Source organism: Sus scrofa, chromosome 13, assembly GCF_054392235.1.
Source record: "Sus scrofa isolate SSC_HxYL_T2T_F1_AM1 chromosome 13, Sscrofa_HxYL_maternal_Yorkshire_Landrace_v2.0, whole genome shotgun sequence".
Lineage (NCBI taxonomy): Eukaryota > Metazoa > Chordata > Mammalia > Artiodactyla > Suidae > Sus > Sus scrofa.
Window position 1 is genome coordinate 112,067,596 of NC_139395.1, and position 24,326 is coordinate 112,091,921.

At 38.8% G+C, this 24,326-nt stretch overlaps 1 protein-coding gene and 1 pseudogene across 26 annotated transcripts in view; both read right to left on the bottom strand.

Annotated features, from left to right (window-relative positions):
* Positions 1–24,326, bottom strand: part of VEPH1 (ventricular zone expressed PH domain containing 1) — a 364,411-nt gene that overhangs the window by 317,842 nt on the left and 22,243 nt on the right. For 2 of the 26 annotated variants that reach the window (XM_084987450.1, XM_084987452.1), the window contains exon 1: positions 2,710–4,413. The exons of the other annotated variants lie outside the window; for them this stretch is intronic. In XM_084987450.1, the coding sequence (XP_084843576.1) occupies positions 2,710–2,808 (99 nt within the window). In that variant the 5' untranslated portion in view covers positions 2,809–4,413. Of the gene's footprint in view, positions 1–2,709; positions 4,414–24,326 lie in introns of those variants that run through there. 26 annotated transcript variants of the gene reach the window in all.
* On the bottom strand, positions 3,483–4,247 carry LOC146397555 (THAP domain-containing protein 7 pseudogene; annotated as a pseudogene).

A 24,326-nucleotide genomic window follows, 5' to 3' on the forward strand; every position in this document is an offset into this window, starting at 1 on the left:
GCTATCTCAGTTTCTAAGTTCATTAGTGGTCAGGGTTTACTTTGTGCTCCAACATTCGAGCAACTTTTGTGAAATGTTTCAAATTACTCTCCAACTTTCCCTCACAAGCTTTCTCTTTCTTACACGACAGAACCCAATGTTTCATCTCTCCCACTTCAATTCAAGGAACTACCAAATCCATTTTAGCTTTCCCCAACCAAACTTCCCTCCATTCCTCTATTTTCTTTCTCAAATACCTAATCATCTTTATTGAGAGATAATATGACCCTTTAAAACATCTAAATATGAAAAACAGGGCCATCACTTTAATTTGGAAAGCTGGCCAGTGAACTTCAATTTGGTAAACTGACAAAATTAAACCCATAAAGAGCAGGGAAGTGTTTAGATTATTACACCATCATGTGCCATTAGACCAAGGAAATGATGAGGCTTTTCTGGACAACTTCAAGCTCCAGCTCAATCTTTTTTCTACTATTACAACTAATTTTGCAGTAGACATCTTATGCATGAAGCCCCCTTCACACTGCAGGCTATGTATACCTTAGATTCTCTGGAAGTAGAAATTTCTGAGACAAAAGACAGGAACATTTTCAGGCTCATGATACATCCCACTGAACTATTTTCCAGAAAATTCTTACTGATTTATAGGCCTATCGGCTGGATGAAAGCAAGCTCTGCCCATTGTACCCTTTGCAAGAACAGAGTATTCTTAATTTTTGCTAATTCGATCACTGAAAAATAATATCTCATTGCTGTTTTCCTTGGAATTTCTTGATCAGAAGTAAGACTGAATATCTTCACATGTTATATATGTATTTCCTCCTTTGGGAATTTCCCACTGTATCTTATGTCTGTTTTTCCTTAGACGACTTTTTATTTTTTGGCCCTTCTTTGGTGAAATAGTATCTTTTTCTATTAAGGATATTAAGCAAACTTTTGGCATATCGGTTGTGATATGTCACCATGTTTCATTACTTTAGATTTTTTGCTGCTATTTATTGATATGCTAAGGGTTCAGATAATCAAATCTGTCAATCTTTGGGGACTTTATTGTTTTTCCTTTTTTAAATTTAATTAAAAAATAATATATGGATATGGTACAAAAATACAAAAGATACAAAGAAAAGATTTACAGTGAAAAGTTCATCTCTCTCTCACCTCAGTTCCCTTCCCTGGGGAAACCACGCTCACCAACTTCTCATATACTTGACAAATGTACTCTAACTTCATACAAATATCCATCTATATGCATTCCTTTCTTTTGTTCTTTGTGATTCCCTGAGTAGTTTTTTTTTTAAACTTCACATGTTTTCTTTATTCAAAGATTTAATAAAAATTTACCTGTATTTTTTCTACATTAAAAAAACTTGACAAAATATTTAATGTTTCTTTTTTAGAAATTAATTATTTAACCATTAACTTAGCTCTTGAGTCTGTATGGTATTTGTGGAAGTAAGTAAAGATGTACATTTTCTATGAATTAGCTAATCTAATTTTCCCACTATTATTTACTGAATAAGTCATTTCCCAGTAATTGTTTTCTGAGTATATCGGGTTCTATTTTAGGGCTATCTATTCTGTTTGCTTGTTCAATTTCTCAATTCTATAATAGTAATTTTTGCCATTTTCTACATATGAACTCCACACATTTTTAAAGGTGTTTCCTAGTGGATTTTACATCTTTGTTGTTGCTGTAAACAAAATCTTTGTGTTTTCCTCATTAGAACTTTAATGAGTTATTGCTAATTAAGCCAATATACAGCATTTTTTTTTTTTTTTTTTTGTCCCTATTGTAGCAGGCTTGCCTCCTTTAATGCCACAGCAGTGCTACCTACACACAAACCTCGCCACTACTGCGCTTCAGCTCTTGGTCCTCCTGGAGCTGAGGCCTGGTCATGTGTCCTAATGGCTCAGGATCAGCCAGTCTTGCCTGGTTCTCCATCCAAGACAGCAGCTCTCCACCCCCAACCTGGGTGCCCCAGTCATGTACAGGGAGGCTGGTGGGAGGAATGCAGGCCTGCCTCAGCTGTCTCCCCGTCCCATCACAGGGGAGACCTGGAGGCCCCGAGCCAGCTCTCTGGGTTCCTCTGTGGCTGCCTAGCTCCTGGGCTGCATTGTAGGCTCCTGGCTGATCTGGGAAGCCAAGGGCAGGCCACTGAGTCCCTCCCTGTCCTGAAATAAGGCACTGTGAGTCCACCTCAGTGCAGAAGGCACCATTCTGCCTCCCTTCTGGGAATAAGAACCCTTCTTCCCCAGCTTCCACTGTGGAAAAAAGGTGTCTCTTCTAGGCCCTAGAGCTCCTTTCTTGCCTCTGGTCGTGTCCCATGTAAACAAAGCACTTGCCACTCCTTGGGCCTTGCTGAGGACACCCAGGTACCAATGCAGGTGGACTCCCTTAGGTGAGGGTAGCTCACCTGTAGCCACCAGCAAGTTAGGAAATGGCAGTACAAAAAGTGCCTCAGCTGGCGTGCAGGCTCAGGAAACACCTGGGATCTCTTCTCTGAATCTGCCTCCTGTAACAGACATTCAACTTTCCCAGGCATATGTGAACAAATGAAGTTGCACACCAAGGGCCCCCAAAAGTAAGTTTCACAACACTGTGTGACCATTTCCAGGACTAGAAAGAATTCAGCTGTACTCCTGGAGCCACTGTGGCTGAGGCCCAGCAGGGCGAGCTTATGTGTGGGGTAAGTCACCTCACACGCTTACCTGATGATCACAGGTGCAGGGAGGCCTTCCAGATTCCAGTGGAACTGAAGGAAAATGAAGACACTGATCGAGGCCATGACCACTCTCCACATGCCTCATCCCAGACCTTCAGGGACTAGAAAGGTCCTCGCAGAACCCTCACTACTGACCAAGCTTTGCTGTCTTAGGAGGTCAGTAATTGTCATTCTTGTCTGTTTTTTCAGATGAAACAAACCTGGCGGTGAGTAGGGGGCTGACCAGCAGCTGGGGCTTAGGCGTTTTGCCAGGTCTTGACTACTGGGCAGACTGAGTCTGGGGACAGAAGCCTATTGTTTCCCTGAAGAGGAACTGAGTCTGCCCTGGGTTTTATGAGTGTTTTCAAAGATGCCAGCTGGCTAAGTCAAAGCTGTCTCAGGTGCCAAGGAACTGTGCCCAGCAGTGTCCCCTGACCTCTCCTCACATCACCCGGCGGTCCTTCAAGAGAACCATGTGGGGCACAGAGCTGCACGAGGAGAGATGGGCTTCCTGCTTCCTACAGCCAAGGGCTTGGAATCCAGGGTCCCTGAGCCTTTTGGGGCTACAGCCAGTTTGGGGGAACATGCTGGTACCCAGGGGAGGGGCCCCATCCCCCAGCTGGCCAAAGAGCAGGGCTCCCTTCTAGAATCCACTTTATTATGGCATCGTCTGGCAGGCTTGGCGGATGCAGCTCAGGTCAGGTCCCTCTCCAGGGGTATTCTGAGGGGGGAAGAGGCTGGAGGCTTCAGAGTCTGCCTGGCATTCTCCTGTGCCCACTTCTAGGGCGTCCGGTCTGCTGCAGCAGTTGCTCCCACCGCTTGCAGGCCTCCAGCGTCGAGTGTGGCCTCCTGGTAGCTGTGCTCTGGCTGCAGTGTTCTGAATGCAGGCGGCAAGAGGCGCAGTAGGCCGAGGGTGATCCGGGATCTCGGCTCCAGCGGGGGCTGGCGACCCCTACAGCTCTGGCTTGCGTGAGGGCTGAGTGCTGTAGCCCGCTTCATCCTTCTGGGCGCCAGGGTCCCCAGGAGGTCTGAGAAGTGGCTGCTGAGGCCACACTCCAGCCTCGCAGTTGGGAAGGCAGGCAAAGCGGCAGGTGCCGAGGCCTCTTCCACAGGAAAGCAAGTGACTTGAGCAGGTGGAGAAAATGGAGCTGTGCCCTCGGAGAAGCGCATCCTGCATCGCAGGAGTGGCTAACGTCAGCAGAGCCAGGTGGGTGATTGTGCCCCTTGGTCCTGGTCTTTCAGCGCCACTTGGAGAAAGACTCAAATATTGTGAGAACTGCTCCCTCCTTCCATCTGTGATACCTACTGATTCCAGTTCAAAGCAGTTCTCCTCAAGAGCGTTCCGGGCATGATAGATGTACTCGGATGCAGGGCCTAAAAGGCCCTGGTCGCTGGGGTCAGTCTGCGCCAGTTGGCCAACCACAAACCTCGCCTCCGGTTGTCCTTCTTGGGATGCCTGCGCAAGGAAATGTCTTGGTTGCGTGTCTCGTGGGTCCCACGTGAAGTAGCCGGGGGCGGAGCACTGAAGCGCCGTCGTCTCGCCATTGCTGCGCCACAGCCCAATTCTCGCGAGGCTAAACACTTTAACTCAAGTGTTCTTCATTATCTTTTTTTTCTGATCGTTCTATTGGGTTTTCTAGAAAGATTTCTGTATCGTATCTGTACCTTTTATCTATTCCATGACTTATTGGGTCAGCTATAATTTCCTAAGCTATTTTGCATGAAAATGATAAAAGCAAGAATGATGGTTTAGTTTCTGGTTTTAGTTTCCAATTTTTGATTTACAGTTTTCTAGCCAAAAGCAAGAAAATAATGTAAATGTTTTAAATCATACGGTATGCACAATTATCTTTTTACTTTGAAGGCTTAAATGTTTGTTTTAAATTTTTTTAAATGTCCTCTCAGCTTCTGTGGAGGTGACCAAGCATTTTTTTCCTAGCTGGCTTACGGGTGTCAAGTGTTATGGTATCATATAGTATGAAATTTCCAGATATTAATCCATTACCACATTCCTAGAATGAACACCACTTGGTTTAGTAGACAGGTATATTTTCTTTTACCTTCCTCCTTTGTTGGTGAGCCTATTCTCTATCTTCTTTATCTTAATGTAGCAGAATTATTACTGTACTACAACCTATTCGACAATTAGTTACTTATAGAAACAAGTCATAGAGGGAAAAATTAATATTAAAGGGCAAATAAATGATGCTAAGTTTTCCAAAAATCTCTGCAGCAACAGAAAAACCAAAACCATCCTGGGGTGGGGGTGGGGAGCAGAATAAGAGAGCACACACATGGGCTGAAATCACCTATCTTTAGCCATAACAGTTCTTGTTAAAAGCAGTTATTTTAAGGGCATCATCTTCAAATATGAAGCAACACCATATTGGTTACTTTAAATGATAAAGGGAATGTACACAAAGTAAGATGAAACAGAACCAATGCCGTAGAGGGAAGGCAGCCTATATTCCAACTGCAAATGTTAAGATGGTTAATGTGATTGATTATGACATTTTGTCTAAGCTCCCTGGACTCCAAGAGGAGGAGGAAATGGTGTACCACATTGCTTCTGGAATATTTAATGGACCTGGTACATAGTTGATGCTCAGTAAAGATTTATTTGTTATATTTATGTATGTATGAATTTATTTGTAAGAAAATTGAAGCATAGTTGATTTACAGTATTGTGTTAGTTGCAGCAATAGTGGTTCAGTATTTTTGCAGACTATATTCCATTGTAAGTTATTATAATAGGTATAATGATATATATTAAATCCTTGTTGCTTATCTAACATATATATGTATAAATTTAGATATGTTAATCTCATAGCCCTATTTATCCCTAACCTCTTCCCTCTCCCTTTTGGTAACCACAAGTTTGTTTTCTATGTCTGTGAGAATGTTACTGTCTTGTATATATAATCTTTTGTATTATTTTTAAGATCCCATATATAAGTGATATATACTATTTCTGTTTCTCTGTCTGACTTATTTCTCTAAGCGTAACATTCTAATTGGTTTTAAGTGAATAGGAAAGAAGATTTTTCTTGGCACTAGTTTGCAAAATTTAAGTATTTGAAAAAATATATTTATGAATCTTAATTCAAAAAATCTTAATTCAGAAGTCTCCGTTTTCCCTTCTCTTTACTCTCCCACAAAGAACCAAGTTATTACTTTCTTATATATCCTTCCAAAGATTTTATATACATATTTAAGCAAATGTATATATGTACATGTAGAAATACATGATACACATACATATTCCCCCACTGTTTATTTTTCACACAAATGGTAGCACAATGGGCACACACATCTGCATCTTGCTTTTTCACTTCATACTGTATCTTGTAGATCTTTTTTTTTTTTTTTTTTCTTTTTAGGGCCACACCTGCAGCATATGAAAGTTCTCAGTCTAGGGGTCGAATTGGCGTTGCAGCTGCCGGCCTGCACCACAGCCACAGAAACGCCAGATCCCCAGATCTGAGCCAAATCTGTGTCCTGTGCCTCAGCTTGTTGCAATGCTGGATTCTTAACCCACTGAGAAAGGCCAGGGATCGAACCCACATCCTCATGGATACTAGTCGGGTTCTTAACCCATTGAGCCACAAAGGGAACTCCTATCACATTATTTTTGCCCTTGGATCTATTAATATGATAAATTATAGAAATAAAATTCCTAATGGCAGTTATCTTTGCATTCCTGGAATATATCCCTTTGGATCCTGGGCAATTAATTTTTTAATGTGCTGCTGGGCTCATTAATGTTGTATTTTGCATCAATATTTGAAAGATTGGTCTTTTGTTAGGATTCATACCAATTTTATGACAATTTCATAAAAAGATTTTGGAAGATCTTATAACCTGACTTATTTTTTTTGACTTTAATGTATTATGGCCCAAGATAAGCAAATTAAAATTTCCTACAACTAATGTGTCATCTCTTTCCCTGGTATATCCTGAAGTTTTTGTTTTGTGAATGTAATTTGTTGCATTGATATGCCTTCCCCCACCCCCCATTTTTGGCTGCCCAGCAGTATATGGAGTGCATGGGCCAGGGATAAGATCCGAGTTTACAACCTATGCTGGATTCTTAACCCACTGTGCTAGGGTCCTGCTTTTCAGTGGTCCAGAAATGACAGTGATCCTGTTGCAGCACAGCGGGAACTGATGCATAGATATTCTTAAGCTTTATAACTGTGAACCAAATCCTTTGTCATAAAAATTGCCTTTCTTTGTTTCATTTAATGTTTTTTGGCATATACATATTTTCCTTGTCTGATATAAAGATCACGGTTTCTCTTTCTTTTGGTGTGTATTTGCCTAGCATCATTTGCTTCTTATATTCTTATTTTTAAATTTTCTTGTAGACTTTTACATTGATTTACTTCAAACAAATGGCTGTTAAGCTTGTTTATATAACTTCATATAAATAGTTTAGTAGTCATTATTCAATGCCTTTTTTGTGTGCTTTTTAGGGCTGTTCCTGCAGCATATGGAAGTTCCCAAGCTAGGGGTTAATTTTGAGCTACAGCTGCAAGCCACAGCCACAGCAATGCCGAGCTGTATCTGCATCCTACACCACAGCTTGTGGCAATGCCAGATCCTTAACCCACTGGGCAGGGCCAGGTATTGAACCTGCATCCTCATGGATACTAGCCTGGTTCCTTTCCGCTGAGCCACAATGGGAACTCCAGTGCTTCTTAATAGCTGTATATAGGTTATAAAAAAGTGAGAAGGTAGTACTTGATCGTCATGTGATTCCAAATCATTCTATCATAAACAGCAGTTTAAACCACGGTGGGCTATATGCAGAGTGCACAGAACAGAGGGCTTGCTTTAGCAAATATGTGGACAAACTATTTCTCAGAATTTTCAGCAAAGAAGATTATTGACTCAGTGTTGATTTTCTATCTCAAATTATCATTTCAAGTGCTTTATTTGGTAATTGGCATGGTGTAAAAAATAATGATAACCTCATATTATTACCATATCATATATATAATATTATATATATATTATTATCAAAGGTGAAACCATTGTGGGGAGGGAAGAATTGGGAGGGTGGGAACAACATATACCCACTACTGTATAAAATAGATGATTAATAAGGACCCACTTTATAGGACAGGAAAATATACTCAATAGTTTGTAATAACCTATATGGGAAAAAAAGAATGGATATATTTATATATATGACTGATTCACTTTGCTGTACACCTGAAACTAATGCAACATTGTAAGTCAATTATACTCCAATAAAATAAAATTTAAAAATACCTCATATTCAGTTTGAGTATGTGGTATGATTTTGCTGTAAACATTGAAAGGGCTTATTTTGAATTATTAACATGTATTTTAAGTAATCAAGTAAATTATTGTTTAGTTTTTTCATCTTTTTATTTACATTTTCTAAATCATTTTATTTCACATGTCTCTCACTTGCTGGATTTTGCCTTATGATTCCATCTAAAAGTCATTTTCTCAGTCTTTTTCTTATACCATCCAAGTGTCACCATTTATATGATATATTTGGTCTTAACAAATTATTATTTTATACTATGATCTGCTTTTTCTTAACTTTTTGAGTTTATTTTGCTAGGAAGTGGCACATCTTGAATTAGACATAAGCAAGGCCAAAGGACACAAATAAGTTGTATGAAGAGGTGGCCCAGACCCCTATGTCACCTACTATTATAAAAATTAAACCTACCCCCAGAACCCACCTATGGTCATATTGGAGGTTCCCTTATGGTCTGCCCACAGAGTAGGAAAATATCTGAACTTGGGTTACTGATGGGTTGGCTCAGTATGTGGTGCAACTCAAAATCTGACTGCTGTTAGAGTGTTGACCTACTAGAGGTGGCCCTCAAGACAACGGTAAGAGAAAATTCTCTCAATGGACAGAGCTTCAAGCTGTGCACTTGGTCATTAACTTCATATAGAAACAGGAATGCAGGTAAGAGCTAAGAATCATGAGCAGCAGCAGATGGCTTGGCTGAATGTCCAATAGCTTGGAAGAAGGAAGACTGAGATATCAGAGATAAGGAACTCTGAGTGAGAAGCATGTGGTTAGACACATGGGGTAGGGGGAAAAGTGTAGATATCTTTTTTAATCCCATGTTAATGCCCATGAGAGTATTAACCATAGAAGAGGCACTAAAATAAAAAAAATAGAATGGCTTAAACAGTTTTCATCAGTTTTATTATAGCCACTACAGTGTGATCCAGTGGGTACACCAAATGAAGTAGCCTTGGTATGAGGGATAGAGGCTAGGCATCACCCAACAGCATAAGCTTCTATTCATTCACCAAGGTTAACATTGTTATTATTGTCATTGCCTAAGTGGGCAATCTGTTGAACTCCCAAAATGGCACTATTCCTCAAGGAAACTAATCAGTCATTTGGTGGCAATTTATTTACTGTAGATCTTTTCCACTCTGGAAAATACATCAATTTATTTCAGTAGAATTTACGTGTAATCACGATTTGAGTTTGCCTTTCCTTCCCATAGATCTTAAGACTCAACCACTATTTAAGAGGTCACAAAGTATGTGATATGCTGATACAGGGTCCCACAAAACATTGCATCCAACCAAAGAACCACCACAAAGGAGGTCCAATAGCAGGCCCATGATCATGGGATTTACTGGTTCTATAACAAAGCACAACCTCTCCTCCTCCACCCTGAAACTGCTGGATTAATACATTAATGGAACAGACTTTTGAAGGGGCAATTCAGCCTTATATCCTATAAGGATGGGCCACCATCCTCCAATAAGCAATATACATACTAAAATAATGACCATTGCATGGTGTTGAATTCACTATGGATAGACTACATGAGCTTTGGAATCCAGGCTTCCATGTTAAGAGACCAGTAGAAAACAAAAGGAGTTACCATCCTGGCAAGGGTAATTAACCACAGCATTAGGAAGAAGTAGGACTGTTCTTGAACAAGGGGATATTTGTAGGCACTCCTCTGCCCAATTTTGATGGTAAATGGACAATGGAGCAGAAACAACCTGAGAAAGGCATGGAGACTGGAGACTCAGGTTCATCAGGAAAAAGCATCTGTGTCATTTAACCAAGAAGCAACTTAAATCAGCAGGGGTGCTAGCCGAAGGCAAGGAGAATCTAGAATGGGGTAGAGGAGGAAGACTATAGTCTATATTATCTTTCTTCTTGTTCCTTTAATGAATTATCATATACTTATATGCTCAAGAATTTGTGTTGACAAATCAATTTTCTTGCTGTTCTGGCAGTCAAAAGTTGAAATTTAGTCTCTCTGGGCAAAAGCAGGGATAGTTCCTCTGAAGACTCTGAGGGGAGAATCCATTTCCTTTTCTTTTCTAGTTTCTATAGGTTATCAGCATTCATTGACTCATGGCCTCCATTAACCTCCATCTTCAAAGTACATCATTCCAACTTCTGCTTCCATCATTCCATCTCCCTCTTTTGCCTCTGGCTTTCTTGCCTCCTTTATTATAAGGATGCTTGAGATTATATTGAGCCCATGCAGATAATACAGAACAATCTCCTCATGTCAAGATACTGAACTATTATACATCTGAAAAATTCCTTTTCCCAGGTAAGGTAAAATTCACAGGTTCTGGGTTTTAAAATGTGGACATCTTTGGGGAGCTACTATTCAGTCACAGAGACAATGAGTACCAGTTGCAGCCTTGATACCAACTGGAGTGGTAGAGATCAATTAGCATCTCCAAGAAGCTGCTTCCATGTGGGATGAAATTATTACATAAAGCAAATGGATTTGAATGTTTCCAGGAATAGACTACAGTGGAGACTATGGTACACTGTCCAATTCCCCTGCTAGAACAAAGGCACTCGTATTCTCAGCTGCTGGTTCATAGCCAAGTCCACCTGGCAAAACTGTCATTGGTCAAAGGAAGTGGCCTCACCCAAGATTTTGTTTCTTCCTTGGAGCAGTCATTTTCAATTGGGTCCCTGTAACCTAGTTTAGAGATTATAGATGACATTGAGAAACATAGTAAACCATGCCTAAATAATCATTTAGCAATAAATTTTAAAAAGTTGCAAGCAAAAGAAAAAAGTTGCAAGTAAAAGTTGAACGTGCAACTCAATGAAAATACATGGCATTTTTGTCTTGGTCCATAAACACAAAGATTTGACAATTTCCACACTAAGAGATATTGAATTATTAAGGAATTCTGAAAAAGGTGCCTTGGAATAAGGCTAGGGTGTGCAGGATAGTGTCAGTGAGATTGTTGAACTAAAGGCATATATTAGAAGATTTCTGACTAGCAAAATTAATCAGCTGTCCATAAGGATAAATCACTTCACACCCATAAGTTGAGCTTATATTGTAACAGGTTTAGGCGCAATAGTTATGAGTTAGTGTGAACCTCTTGAAACTAATAATTTCTTATTTCACACCATTTTACTAAAAAGTAAAGACATTTTTCAACTGGAAAAAATTTTCTATATTCAAATTTCTATGTATGACATGATGAAAAATTTATTCTCTAAAAAGATTTCCTCCAGTAAAGGGGAAAATCTGAATTTGTGGTTAATTGCTTCCTTCAGCAGATATTAAAAAAGACAAAAAAAAAACCTTTAAATTTCTTTTAATGATGTAATTGAATAGTTTAAAGCTTTCTGGTGAGAAATCAGCTTTGGAATTAAGGCTTCCCTAATTCACATTCTAGGAAACACCCTGTTCTTATGAAATATATGTGTCATAGGTTATGTGTTTATATTTGAGCTCAACATTGGTTTAGTGCCCATGCATATTCAAATGAATATCTTCCAAGGACCTATATCTATTTAATAGCAAACCCATCAAGCTCAGTCTAGAGATCCATTCCCACAGTGACCTGGTCATCGTCAATTTTAAAGTAATCTATCCTAAAGTGGTGGGCATGTCAAAATGGAGGAATAGGATAATGAAAAAGCCACACCTTGTGCTGTTCCATTCTAGTCATGAGGATGGATCACTCCCACTCAGCCACATATACTACACTCCACATCAACACCCACTAACCCTTCAGTCACCTTTTTCTATGCTGTAAGCAGTCCTCAGGAAATGGCGCACTGACAAAACAGAATGTGGAACTTCTGAAATAAAGTGGTTAGTGGTGGGAAGAGTGGGTTTGGCATGGAGGTAGGAGTTTGAGAGAGAAGAAGGGAGACGTCTTATGGCAGAGGATGCCATTTGTCTTTCCCTTCCTTTGAAGACATATAGCATAGTATCAAGAGCATGGGCTCTTGGGTCAGCCTGCTTGAGCTCAAAGCTCTGTTCTGCTCTTACCAGCTCTGCAATCTTGGTCAGTCACTTATCTCTTTGTGCCAACTGTTGTGAGGATTAAATGAGTTAACATACAGGGAAAGGATCTGCAACAGTGTCTGTTCTGGCATGTAATAAGTGCAGATAAAGGTTAGCTATGACTATTTTTATTATTTCTCTTAAGGATACTAGAACTCTACATGCTGGCCTTCAGTTTATAATTTACAGAGAGTTACAAATATTTCCTTCTGTGGTTACACTCTTCATGCATTTATTCTACAACCACTTAATAACATACAGCACAAAAAAGACCACATAGTTACACCCCTCTTATAGTCACATTCTACATTGGGATCCATACTAAGAATCCTCTATATTTGTATCACTCTTTCCACTATGAAAACCACACATATATTCATACCTCATTTAGTTTACCATTACAAGAGTCTCCAAAGTCAAGACACTGACAACAACAACAACTAAAACAAAAATTGCTTAGAGTTGATAACATCACTGGGATTCCCAACAGAAGCAAACATAAAACTACTTTGAGGGATGAAACATTCAACTTCCAAGCCATTCAGTATTCACACAAGTAAAATCATTATTTAAATGGAACTAAAGAATCCAAAATTATAAAATGCTTAAAGAAATAAACCAATATGAGAAGAGACTTGTGGCTGCCTGATGGGAGGGGGAGGGAGTGGGAGGGATTGGGAGCTTGGGCTTATCAGACACAACCTAGAATAGATTTACAAGGAGATCCTGCTGAATAGCATTGAGAACTATGTCTAGATACTCATGTTGCAACAGAAGAAAGTGTGGGGGAAAAAATGTAATTGTAATGTATACATGTAAGGATAACCTGACCCCCTTGCTGTACAGTGGGAAAATAAAAAAAAATATATTAAAAAAATACAAAAAAAAGAAATAAACCAATATGAATACATGAACAGATAAAATTTAGAGCAGATTAGATATTCAAAAAATTTAGGTAATGGAATTATTGACTTCAAAATATGCAATTATGTGTTCAAAAGGATTCAATGTATAAAGTAAAATTCACTTTATGAACAAAGACCAAATTACCTTAAAAAGGACCAAAAAAGATACTGAAAAGAACCAATTAAAACTTGGGATGGAAATCAAATGAAATTTGGATGGAAATAAAATTCCAATCCAAAAAGACTCAATGGATTGGAATACAGAGCTGAGGAAATGAACAAACAATGTATCACATAGAGACAGAAAATACAAAAGATCAAGAGACATGGAATTACAAAAAATTTTTCTTGTGTTGAGAACCTTTAGGATCTATTCTCAGCAACTTTCAAATATACAACATAATATTATTAACTATCATCAGAAGGGAAAAAATTGTAACTTCGTATGGTGATGATGGATGTTAACTAGACCTATTGTGGGATCATTTTGCAATATACACAAATATTGAATATATTATATGCTTGAAATTAATATAATGTTATGTATAAATTATACCTCAATTAAAAAGAGAGACATGAAGGATGAAATAGAAAAGAATTTGAAGGATATGAGGGCAATGCTTTTTGTCTGCTTTGTTTACTACTATATTACCAATGTCTAAAATATTACTGGAAGACAGTAAGTACTCAAAACATATTTGTGTAATAAATATGATTTCCAGAATGAGTGAATAAATATGTGAATAAATATGATTTCCAGAATGAGAGATTAGATGCAAAAGGCAATATTTCATATAATATTTAAGAACTTTCCAAATGTGATAAAAGGCATAAAACTCAAAATCACAAACACAATGAGGATTAAGTAGAAAGATACATATGAAACCACATCTAGACACATAATAGTGAAAATCTATAACATCAAAGACAGAGAAAATATTAAAACAGGAAAAAGTAGATTATACATAAAGGAATGACAATTAAACTGACAGCAGATTTCATAACAGCAATAGTAGATATTGGATTACTAAGGAATAAAAAGACTGCAAGTCTAGAGATCTGAAAAACAGCACAATACAACCAGAGAAAGAACAAAGAGAAAAATCATAAATGTTAAAAGAAAAATTAATGACAAAAAAAGATCCTATATAGATGATTAATAAGCTAAAGCCTTAAAAAAAGACAAAACTCTAGAAATAGTGATAAAAGAAAATATTTATGAAAAAGAGCATTTGAATTCAGATGCAGCAGAACACAAAAATAAGAATAATGCAAACAATTTTATGTCAATAAATCTGAAAACTCAGATAAAATGTACAATTTCCTAGAAATTATATATTACCAAAAATGATTGCAGCAAAAATCCTTCAATTTCTTCAAAGAAGTTGAATCAATAACTTAAAAATCCACCAACAGGACTTCCTATCATGGTGCGGCAGAAACGAAATCTGACTAGGAACCGTGAGGTTGCAGGTTCGATCCCTAGCCTTGTTCAGTCGGTTAAGGATCCAGCATTGCCCATTGCAGGTCGCAGATGCAGCTCAGGTCCCACATTGCTGCGGCTGTGGCTGTGGCATAGGCTGGCGGCTACAGCTCTGATTAGACCCCTAGCCTGGGAACCTCCATATGCTTCAGGTGCAGGCCTAAAAAGACAGAAAAGACAAAAAACAAACAAACAAACAAACAAAAAACCTGCCAGCAAACAAACACATGGTGCCCAGAGGGTTTTACAGCTTTCTGTGAGATCAAGGAATAAATCATCAGTTTTATAAAACTGTTGTAGAGAGTAGAAATGTGGAGACATTTCCCAAGTCATTTTATGAGACTAATATTTATACCTTGATACCAAAGCCAGGTATAATCAGTAGAAGAAAGGATAATTACAGGCCAATCACACAGTTCCGAAACTCCTTTAAAACTATCTAACCAAATCAGGAAATGTATTGAAATATGTGTTAAATAAACTTATTTATTTATTTTTTTTAAATGTATTTATTATTTATTTTTAGGACTACACCTGTGGCATACTGAAGTTCCCAGGCTAGGGGTTGAATCAGAGCTGCTGCTGCTGGCCTACTCCGCAGTCACAGCAATGCAGCATCCAAGCTGCATCTGTGATCTACACTGCAGCTTGCAGCAATGCCATATCCTCATGGATAATAGTTGGGTTCTTAACCTGCTGAGCCACAATGAGAACTCCTAAAATTTTATTTTATCCCAGGAATGCAATAATGGTTTTATATTTTAAAAATCTATTACTACATTTTACCACATTTACAGATTAAAAGGGGAAAGAGGATTATCTCAAAAGCGCAAACATTTAAACAGTAAGTTGATAAATTTAAACAATTCTTAGAAAAATAGGAATAAAAGGGAACCTCTGTAATCTGACAAAAAGTATTAACCAAAAGCCTGGAGCAAATATTAGATTTATATTGAAATGACAGAAAGTTCCCTTTAGGAGTTCCTGTTGTGGCTTAGTGGTAACAAATCTGACTAGGATCCGTGAGGATGCAGGTTTGATCCCTGGCCTCGCTCAGTGGGTTAAGGATCCAGCATTGCCATAAGCTGTGGTGTAGCTACAGATGTAGCTTGGATTCCGCATTGCTGTGGCTGTGGTATAGACCGGCAGCTATACCTCCAATTCGACCCCTAGCCTGGGAACTTCCATAAGCCACTGGTGTGGCCTTAAAAAGCAAAAACAAAACAAAACAAAACAAAAACACCAAAAAACATTATTCTCAAGAACTAGTCAGGCCAATGAGACAGATAAAGCAAATACAAGGCATACAAATCAAAAGGAAGAAACAAAGCTGTCATTATTTTAAGATAATGATTGTTTACATAAAAATTTTCCAGAGAACATATGTGCTTCTCCTTAAAAGAAAATTCTTTCTTGGACTTCCTAATTTTTTCTAATTACCACTCCATTTCCCTGCTACTCTTGGTAGGAAAATTCTCAGAGTTTTCATGATCCATTTTCTTCAAATTTTTTCCTCCCATTCTATCTTTAACTACAACCCAGCTTTCACTCCTTTCTATCTAGTGATGCTACTTTTTTCAAGTCACAGTGACCTTCAGGTGCTAGAGTAATGATCAATTCTCAGTCCTGGTCTCACCTGACCTATCAGCAGCATTTGACATCACTCTGTCCTTCACAGCATCTCCACTTGGCTCTCAGGACATCATGCTCTTCTGACTTTCTTCTTCATTCACTGGATTTTTCTCAGTCTGCTTTACTGGTCCTTCATCATCTTCTTGATCTTTGAGCACTGGGCTTTCTTATTTTCTATCTATACTTACCCGTGGTGAGCCCATCCAGTCTCAAGGCTAATAAGTTCCAAAATTATAATGCCCAGCCCAGACTTCTCTCCTCAACTCCATACTCATACATCCAACTGTCTACACAATATATCCACTCAGGTGTCTGACAGCTCAGACTTTACATGTGTGAAGAAATCTTGATTCCTTTCTACCCCTCCTCCAAATCTGTTCCTCCCAGTCATCTCTATCTTACTTAACTGACAATTTTATCCTTCTAGTTTTTCAGGACAAAAATCTCCAAGTCTTCTCTATCTTTTTACATGCCACACATATAGCAGCAAATATATTTTTTTCATTTTCAAAATATATCCAAAATCTGAACACTCCTTATCACTTCTATTGCTCTGAGTCTCTGTGGTTTCTTATATCTGGATTATTGAAGAAGCATATTAGTTGTCTTCCCTGATTCAACTCTTGCTTCTTTGCAGACGCTTCTCAAATCAGGAAAAGGAAAGTCAGATCATGGTATTCTCTTATCAGAACTCTCCAGTGGCTGCCTGAGGCCCTGTGTGATCCAGCCTGCATTTCCCTTCTGACCTGATCTTCTGTGATCTTCTTCCCACCTTGCTTCCTCTGCTGCAATCACACTGGACTCATTGCCATTCCTCAAAAAATTTAGGCTGTCCCAACTTAAGGGCCTTTGTGCTTCATGGTTCCTCTACCTGAAATGATTTCCTGCAGATATTCACAGCATTGTTCCCTCATCTCCTTCAAGTTTTGCTTAAATGTCAGCTTCTTAGCATGACCTACCTTGCCTGTCCTACTTAAAAATTCAAACCTCCTCTAGTTCCTGTCGTGGCGCAGTGGAAACGAATCCGACTAGGAACCATGAGGTTGTGGGTTCAATCCCTAGCCTCGCTCAGTGGATTAAGTATCTGGCGTTGCCATGAACTGTGGTGTAGGCGCAGATGCAGCTCGGATCCCACGTTGCTGTGGCTGTGGCATAGACCTGCGGCTGTAGCTCCAATTTGACCCCAAGTCTGGGAACCTCCATATGCTGTGGGTGCAGTCCTAAAAAAAAAAAAAAAAATCAAACCTTCTATCCCATGCCCTCATACTCTGCTTTATTTTTCTACATAGCACTTAGCTTCTTCTAAAATATAATATATTTTCCTTATTTAGTTTCTCTTTCACCTAATTGAATGGATGATGGCAGAGATTTTTTTCTGTCTTACTCTTATATCCCCAGCATAGCAGAATCTGGCACATAGTAGGTGCTTAATAAACATTTGTTGAATAATGGAAAAAATTTATAGACAAGTTATTAGGCTTAATGAGAGAGTTGAGGGAATTTACTGGATACAACATTACTATATGTATGTCTTTTATGTTATGATCACCTCAAAAATAGCTGAAAAATTTAACTTTTAAAGGAGTGCCATTTATAATTTCAGCTAAAAATATGAAATATTTATAAATTTTAAAAAAGATGTATAAAACTCAAAATTCTTAAGGAAAAAAATCATAAAACTTCATTGGAATATATTTAAGAAGATCTAAATAAGTGGACAGGTATAGAATTTCTACAGAAAAGAAGACAGTACCATAAAGACGTTAATTTTCTTTGAATTAATCTATAGATATAATGAAATTTCAATCAAGATGCTGAGAAAATCATTCATGAAACTTGAGAAGTTTAATAGGAAACTGTTAAAGGACCAAAACCAATCAAAGCAATTTAAAAGGAAGAGTTTGGTGATACTTGCACTATCAGATATTATAGTAAAAGGCAAGCTATGTTTGGAGTAAGAGACAAGCAACATGCACAAGGATTCATAGAAGAATATACAATGAACTCCCTTAAAAAGAACATTTTTAAAACCTACAATAGAAAAATGGAAAAAAAAAAAAAAACCCAAACCATAGAGAGGTACTTTACTGAAAAGGAAACCCAACCAGCAATTAGCAAATAAACATATGAAAAAAGTAATTGCCTCTCTAATAATGAGAGGAGTGAATGTTTAAATAACAGTCAGACACTGCTTCATTTAAAGTGACAAAAACTTTAAAAATCTGATAAAAGCAAGCATTGATCAGGAAATAAAGCCACTGGGACTATTGTACATGTCTGGTGGGAATGTAAATTGATAAAACCACACTGAAGAGCAATATGGTGGCTTACCAGAAAATTGAAAGTAAACAAAAGCCCAAAACTATTTGTTTCACTCCTAATTGTGTACACTAGAAATTAAGCACATTTGCCAAAATTGTTAATTATAGGAATGTCTGTCGTAGTATTGTTAAAATAGTGAGTGTCTATCAAAAGAAGACTGGATAACTAAATTGTGATATAGTCATGTGATGGAATATTCTATCCCACTGAAAACAAATGAATTAGAACTATAAGTACCAACACAGATAAACCATGAAAACAATACTGAGCCTTATGACACCATTTATATAAAGTAGAGTTGAAAGTGAGAAGATGCTGAGTGGATAGACAGCCAGTCTGGAAGGAGAGCCAAGGCAGTAGAAGAAATGATTATTAGGTAAGGGTAGTCCAGAAGTACTTGAAATAAAATGATGAAATTTAAAGGCACATTTAGGAACTTGGAGAGAATTTTGAGTGAGAAGTCACTTTTTCAAACCAAGATTAAGGATAAAATATTTTCCAGCTCTGTTTTGGAGTAAGTGTTGGGAAAAAGGGCATGAACTAGAGAGCAGTATCAATAATATTCCACTGTTTTGTTGTTGTTATTTTTTCTTTTTAGGGCTGCACCTGTAGTATGTGAAAGTTCCCAGGCTAGGGGTTGAATTGGAGCTGCAGCTGCCAGCCTACACCACAGCCACAGTAATGCCAAATCTGAGCTATGTCTGCAACACCAGATTCTTAACCCGCTGAGTGAGGCCAGGGATCAAACCTGCATCCTCATGGATAATGGTTGGGTTCTTAACCCACTGAGCCACAATGTGAACTCCATGTTCAACTGTTTTGGAATGACTTTGGGAGAAGGATTAGAGGCTTGCTTACTGAATTTTCAGATTCTACAAAGCTGAGAATGAGAACTAATATATTAGCCAGAATCATGTTTTGTTTTGGCCACACTCATAGTATATGGAAGTTCCTGCACAAGGGATTGAATACAAACCACAGCTGTGACCTACACACCACAGCTGTGGCAATGCCAGATCCTTTAATCCACTGTGCCAGGCCAGCGATCAAACCCAAGCCTCCACCACAATGCAAGCCACTGCAGTTAGATTCTTAACCCACAGTGCCACAACAGAAACCACAAGAACCATGGTTTTTAAAAGGTACAGATTGTGATGATTGTTGTAATTAAATTCATTGAGTAATTAAAAAAAGGTACAGATGTCCTGGAGTGAGGCCCTAAGACAAGAATATATTTAAGTGGTTTAAAATGTGACATAAGGAGCTATGCTGTGGTGCAACAGGACTAGCAGTGTCTTAGGAGCACTGGGACATGGGTTTGACCCCCAGCCTGACACAGTGGGTTTAGGATCTGGCATTGCTGCAGCTGTGGCTTAGTACATGGCTGCACCTCAGATCTGATTCCTGGCCCAGAAACCCCAAATGCAGAGGGGTACACCCCCCAAAAAAGTGACATAATACACTTACAATTTTTTCAAGTTATCTAATTACAAGTCTTTTTGTTTGTGTGTTTGTTTTTGGCTGCACCTGAGGCATGCAGAAATTCCCAGGCCATGGATAGAACCCACATCACAGCAGTGATCCAAGCTGCTGCAATGACAATGCCAGAACCTTAACCCGCTGTGCCACAAGACAATGCTCCTAATTAGTCTTGATTCAACCTGAGGTTCTTGGCACATGACAGGATAAGTGTGGCCACCTGTGTAATGTTATTATTGAAAAGAAATTTTAGAGACAGAGTATCTGACTAGTATCAGCAATTGTTCCAAGCAATAGATTCAAGTACTACTAAGCAATGACAAATTACAATAATAAAGTTAAAAGATTCGAGGGAAGGGTAAACAGAATGCTGAGAATATAGGCAGTACTTGGGAATTACAATGAGGCATCTTCCAAGAAATTAGAAACAAGATTGCTCTTTGAGAATTAAACAAACAAACAAACCCACTTCTATGACTGGGATTATCCACCTCCAGGGCTAACCCCAAATATGACCTGTACATGGGTGACTTTATCAGTGAGTTAAATACAGTCTCAGGGAGGTAGGGCTAAAAAGTGATTATAATAGAGGAGAAAGAAGCCTAATATTATAATAATAATATTCCTTTCTAGAGAAAGACTGAGTAAATAGACTTAGGGAGAACATCACACAACACATAAGAATTCTGAGAGACATGAATTATAATTTTCATTAAGTCACCATTCTATTTTACACTTCTGTTAGCAGGATTTAAATAGCATTTCTCATGTACTGAGTTTCCAGACCTGATACTGATGTAACCTTTCTCTGCTATAGGCACCTTCTTTGGCTCAGAAAAACATAAGGACACTAAAGATATTCAGCTGGGAAGAGAGAGGCCAGAGGTGAGACCTGATGCCTATCGGCATGTTTAAAATTCCTGCAGGAACAGAGGTTAGATTCTCTTGATTGCTAGAGGGAGCAGAGAATAGAACAAAGAATAACAGACAGAAAATACAAAGAGTGAGATTTTATTTGACCAAAAGGAAGAACACATTAACAACATGAAGTTCCAAGAATGGAACAACTATGTCTTTGTCAGTTAGCACTTTTTGGTCATAAGCAACAGAAAAAGTCAGGATAACTGTAGCAAAATAAACAAAGAGATTTGAAGGAAAATTTGAAGTAACTGGACTTAGAAAGGCAAAGACTGAGGAAGTTATAGGGAAAGATGGGCAGGAACCCAGGACTGTCTCTTTGGGACACCATCATCATGATGAATCATGCTTTCCTGATTTCTTTTCTAGAATTATTGGGAAAGAAATTCAGATTGGCATCGCTTGGGTCTTGTGTCTCACTCCTGTACTTCCTGCTACCTGGCAAGGGCAAGGTAGAGAACCTCAAATGAAAGTCTCATCAAGGAATGCTACATGCAATGGAAAGGGGGGATTTGCCAGAGAAAAATGGAGGAGCAGAAAAAAATATAAGAAATACACTATGTCCTCATAATTATAAGCTCAGAAGGAGAGGCCACCTATGTGTCAAGAATCCTAAAGAAGAGATTTCTGTGCTAGAAGGAACTTGGAAAAGACAATTTAGAAGGTCTCTTCCAGTTCCATGTTTCTGAAGAGGAACTGAGAAGTGGAGCTGACTACTGAAATACAGAGATACTAGGAAAGGCCTAAGAGAGAATATTTATCTGGTCCTGGTATAAGGGAAGGCTGGGATGTAGCTAACAGGGAAGTAAGCCATAGAGTAGGCATGATGTTTCAGTGGACTAATCATTGGCACTGGTCATTGAATGTCATGGGCATTAAGGCATCAATGAAAGGTTTTGAACAATGGAAAGACATGCAGTAAACTCTGTCTTAGGAAATTTAAGCTGGTAACTGTTGGTGGATTGAACTAGAGAGGTAGGGCCAAAGGCAGGGAGATCTATTGCTTTTACAGCCCAAGCCAAGGTGATAGCAGCAGGAATGGAATAGAAGGAATGGAATAGAAGGAGCAGATAAAAATGCATTTCTTAGGCAGTGTCTACCAAACTTACAGGGGAAGGAGAGAGTGAGAGAAAGAGCTCAAGAATGACTCCAGGTTTACTAGAAGAATTAATATTGTTAAAATGGCCATACTACCCAAAACAATTACAAGTTTAATGCAATCTTTATCAAACTACCTATGACTTTTTTCACAGAGCTAGAGCAAATAATATAAAAAATTATATAAAACCATAAAAGACCCAGAATTGCCAAAGCATTTCTAAGGGGAAAAAAAACAAAGCAAGAGGCATAACTCTCCAAGACTTCAGACAATATTACAAAGCTGCAGTAATCAAGGCAGGAGGTACTTGTACAAAAACAGACATACAGATCAACAGAACAGAATAGACAGCCTATAAATAAACCCAGGCACCTATGGTTAATTAATCTTTGACAAAGGAAGCAAGAATATAAAATGGGAAAAATATAGTCTCTTTAGCAAGTGGTACTGACAAAACTGGACAGCTGCATGTAAATCAATGAAACTGGAACATACCCTCATACCATGCACAAAAATAAACTCAAAATGGCTTAAGACTAAAATATGAAACAGGAGTTCCCATTGTGGCTTAGCGGGTGAAGAACCCAACATAATGTCTGTGAGGATGTGGTTTGATCCCTGGCCTTGCTCAGTTGGTTAAGGATCAGCATTGCCACAAGCTGTGGTCTATGTTGCAGATGTAGCTTGGAGGTTGTCACGGCTGTGGTGTAGGCCTGCAGCTGCAGCTCCGATTCCACTCCTAGCCTAGGAACTCCCATGTGCCGCAGGTGCAGCTGTTAAAAAAATATGCACACACATATGAGACAGGAAACCATATAACTCCTAGAATAGAGCATAGGCAAAACATGCTCTGACATAAATAAATCAGTCTTAGGTGAGTCTCCTAGAACCAAAAATAAATAAATGGGACCTAATCAAACTTAAAAGCTTTTGCACAGCAAATAAAACCATAAAACAAACAAAAAGAAAACATTCATAATAGAAGAAAGTAGTTGCAAATGATGCAACTTACAAGGGCTTAACTTCCAAAATATGCAAATAATTGCTACAGTTCAAAAACAAAAAAACAAATAACCCAATCAGAAAATGCGCAGGAGAGAAGGATCAAGACGGTATAGGAGTAATACATGGTATTCACCTTCTCCCACGAACACATTAAAAAAACTCTACATGTAGAACAATTTGTACAGAATATCTACTGAATGCTCACAGAAGACCTTAAACCTCAAAAAGGACAAGAAAACCTCTGCATAACTGGGTAGAACATGAGGGGAAAAAAGGCAGAGAGAGAGTAAAGAAATCAGGACAGGACTAGAACTCTCAGAGGGAGCTATGAAAGAGGGAAGGAACCCACTCTCTGGGAAGCCACCTAACCGATGGGGAGATCAGCCAAGATGAAGGGACCTCAAAGTCATGGAGAAAAGCACAGCAGCTGGACTGAGGAAGGCAAAGAAGAGTGAGAGCCACACAGACCATGTGTACCACCAACCCTGAACACCACGGCCTGAGACACTTGGGCAGGGATGGGGTGCTGAGACTCAGGCTCCAGAGACAAACCACAGCAGTCATCTCAGACAACAGAGGGGGTGGAACCTGCTACCATTAGCATTCTGTAAATAGGCACCACCTGTAGCCCCAGGCATCTCAGAGGTAAGTAAAGAAGAGGGCGCTGCAACTGAGCACCACCCATTGTTGCTCTCACTCACCTGGGAATGCATCCACTCTGCTGCTGCCACTGCCAAATGCTCCAGGCACCACCTATACCTACCTGATCACTGTCATTTCCCATGGGTTTTGCAACTAGGACCAGCCTGTGCCACCTTCCCACAGGTCCTTGCCACTGCCTAGTGCTCAGCAATCAGGATCTAGCTACTAGCCCTGCCTATTGCTTCTCTCTCCCTGGAAGCATATACGGCACCCTTGAAATAAAAAGTAAACTCTCACAAAATACCCAGGGGTGCTCATGCATATAAATAGCCCTCCAAGAGTATAGTAATTGTTTTCCCTAAACTCACAGAATAAGAAAAATATAAGCAAAATGTAGAAGTTCAGGAACCATTCCCAGTTAAAAGGAGAATTAACCCGAAGGAACAAATAATGAAAGAGACCTCTGCATTCTAAAAGACACTGAGTTCAAAAAGGACACAGTGAAAATACTGAAGGAATTAAGAGCCAATATGAAGGAATTAAAAGTGCATATGAATGGTAATGCAGATTACTTTAGAAAGGAACTCGAAAATATAAGGAGCCAAGAAAAATTAGAAAATTCATTTGGAGAGACACGAGTGAGTTAAAGTCACTTAAGGGCAGAATGGATTTTAAGTGAGTTTAAGTGAGTTAAAGTCACTTAAGGGCAGAATGGATAATGCAGAGGATCGAATTAGTGAGTTGGAAGATAGAATAATGGAAATCACTCAATCAGGGCAGCAGACAGAAAACCAAATGAAAAAAACATGAAAGCAATATAAGAGATCTATGGGA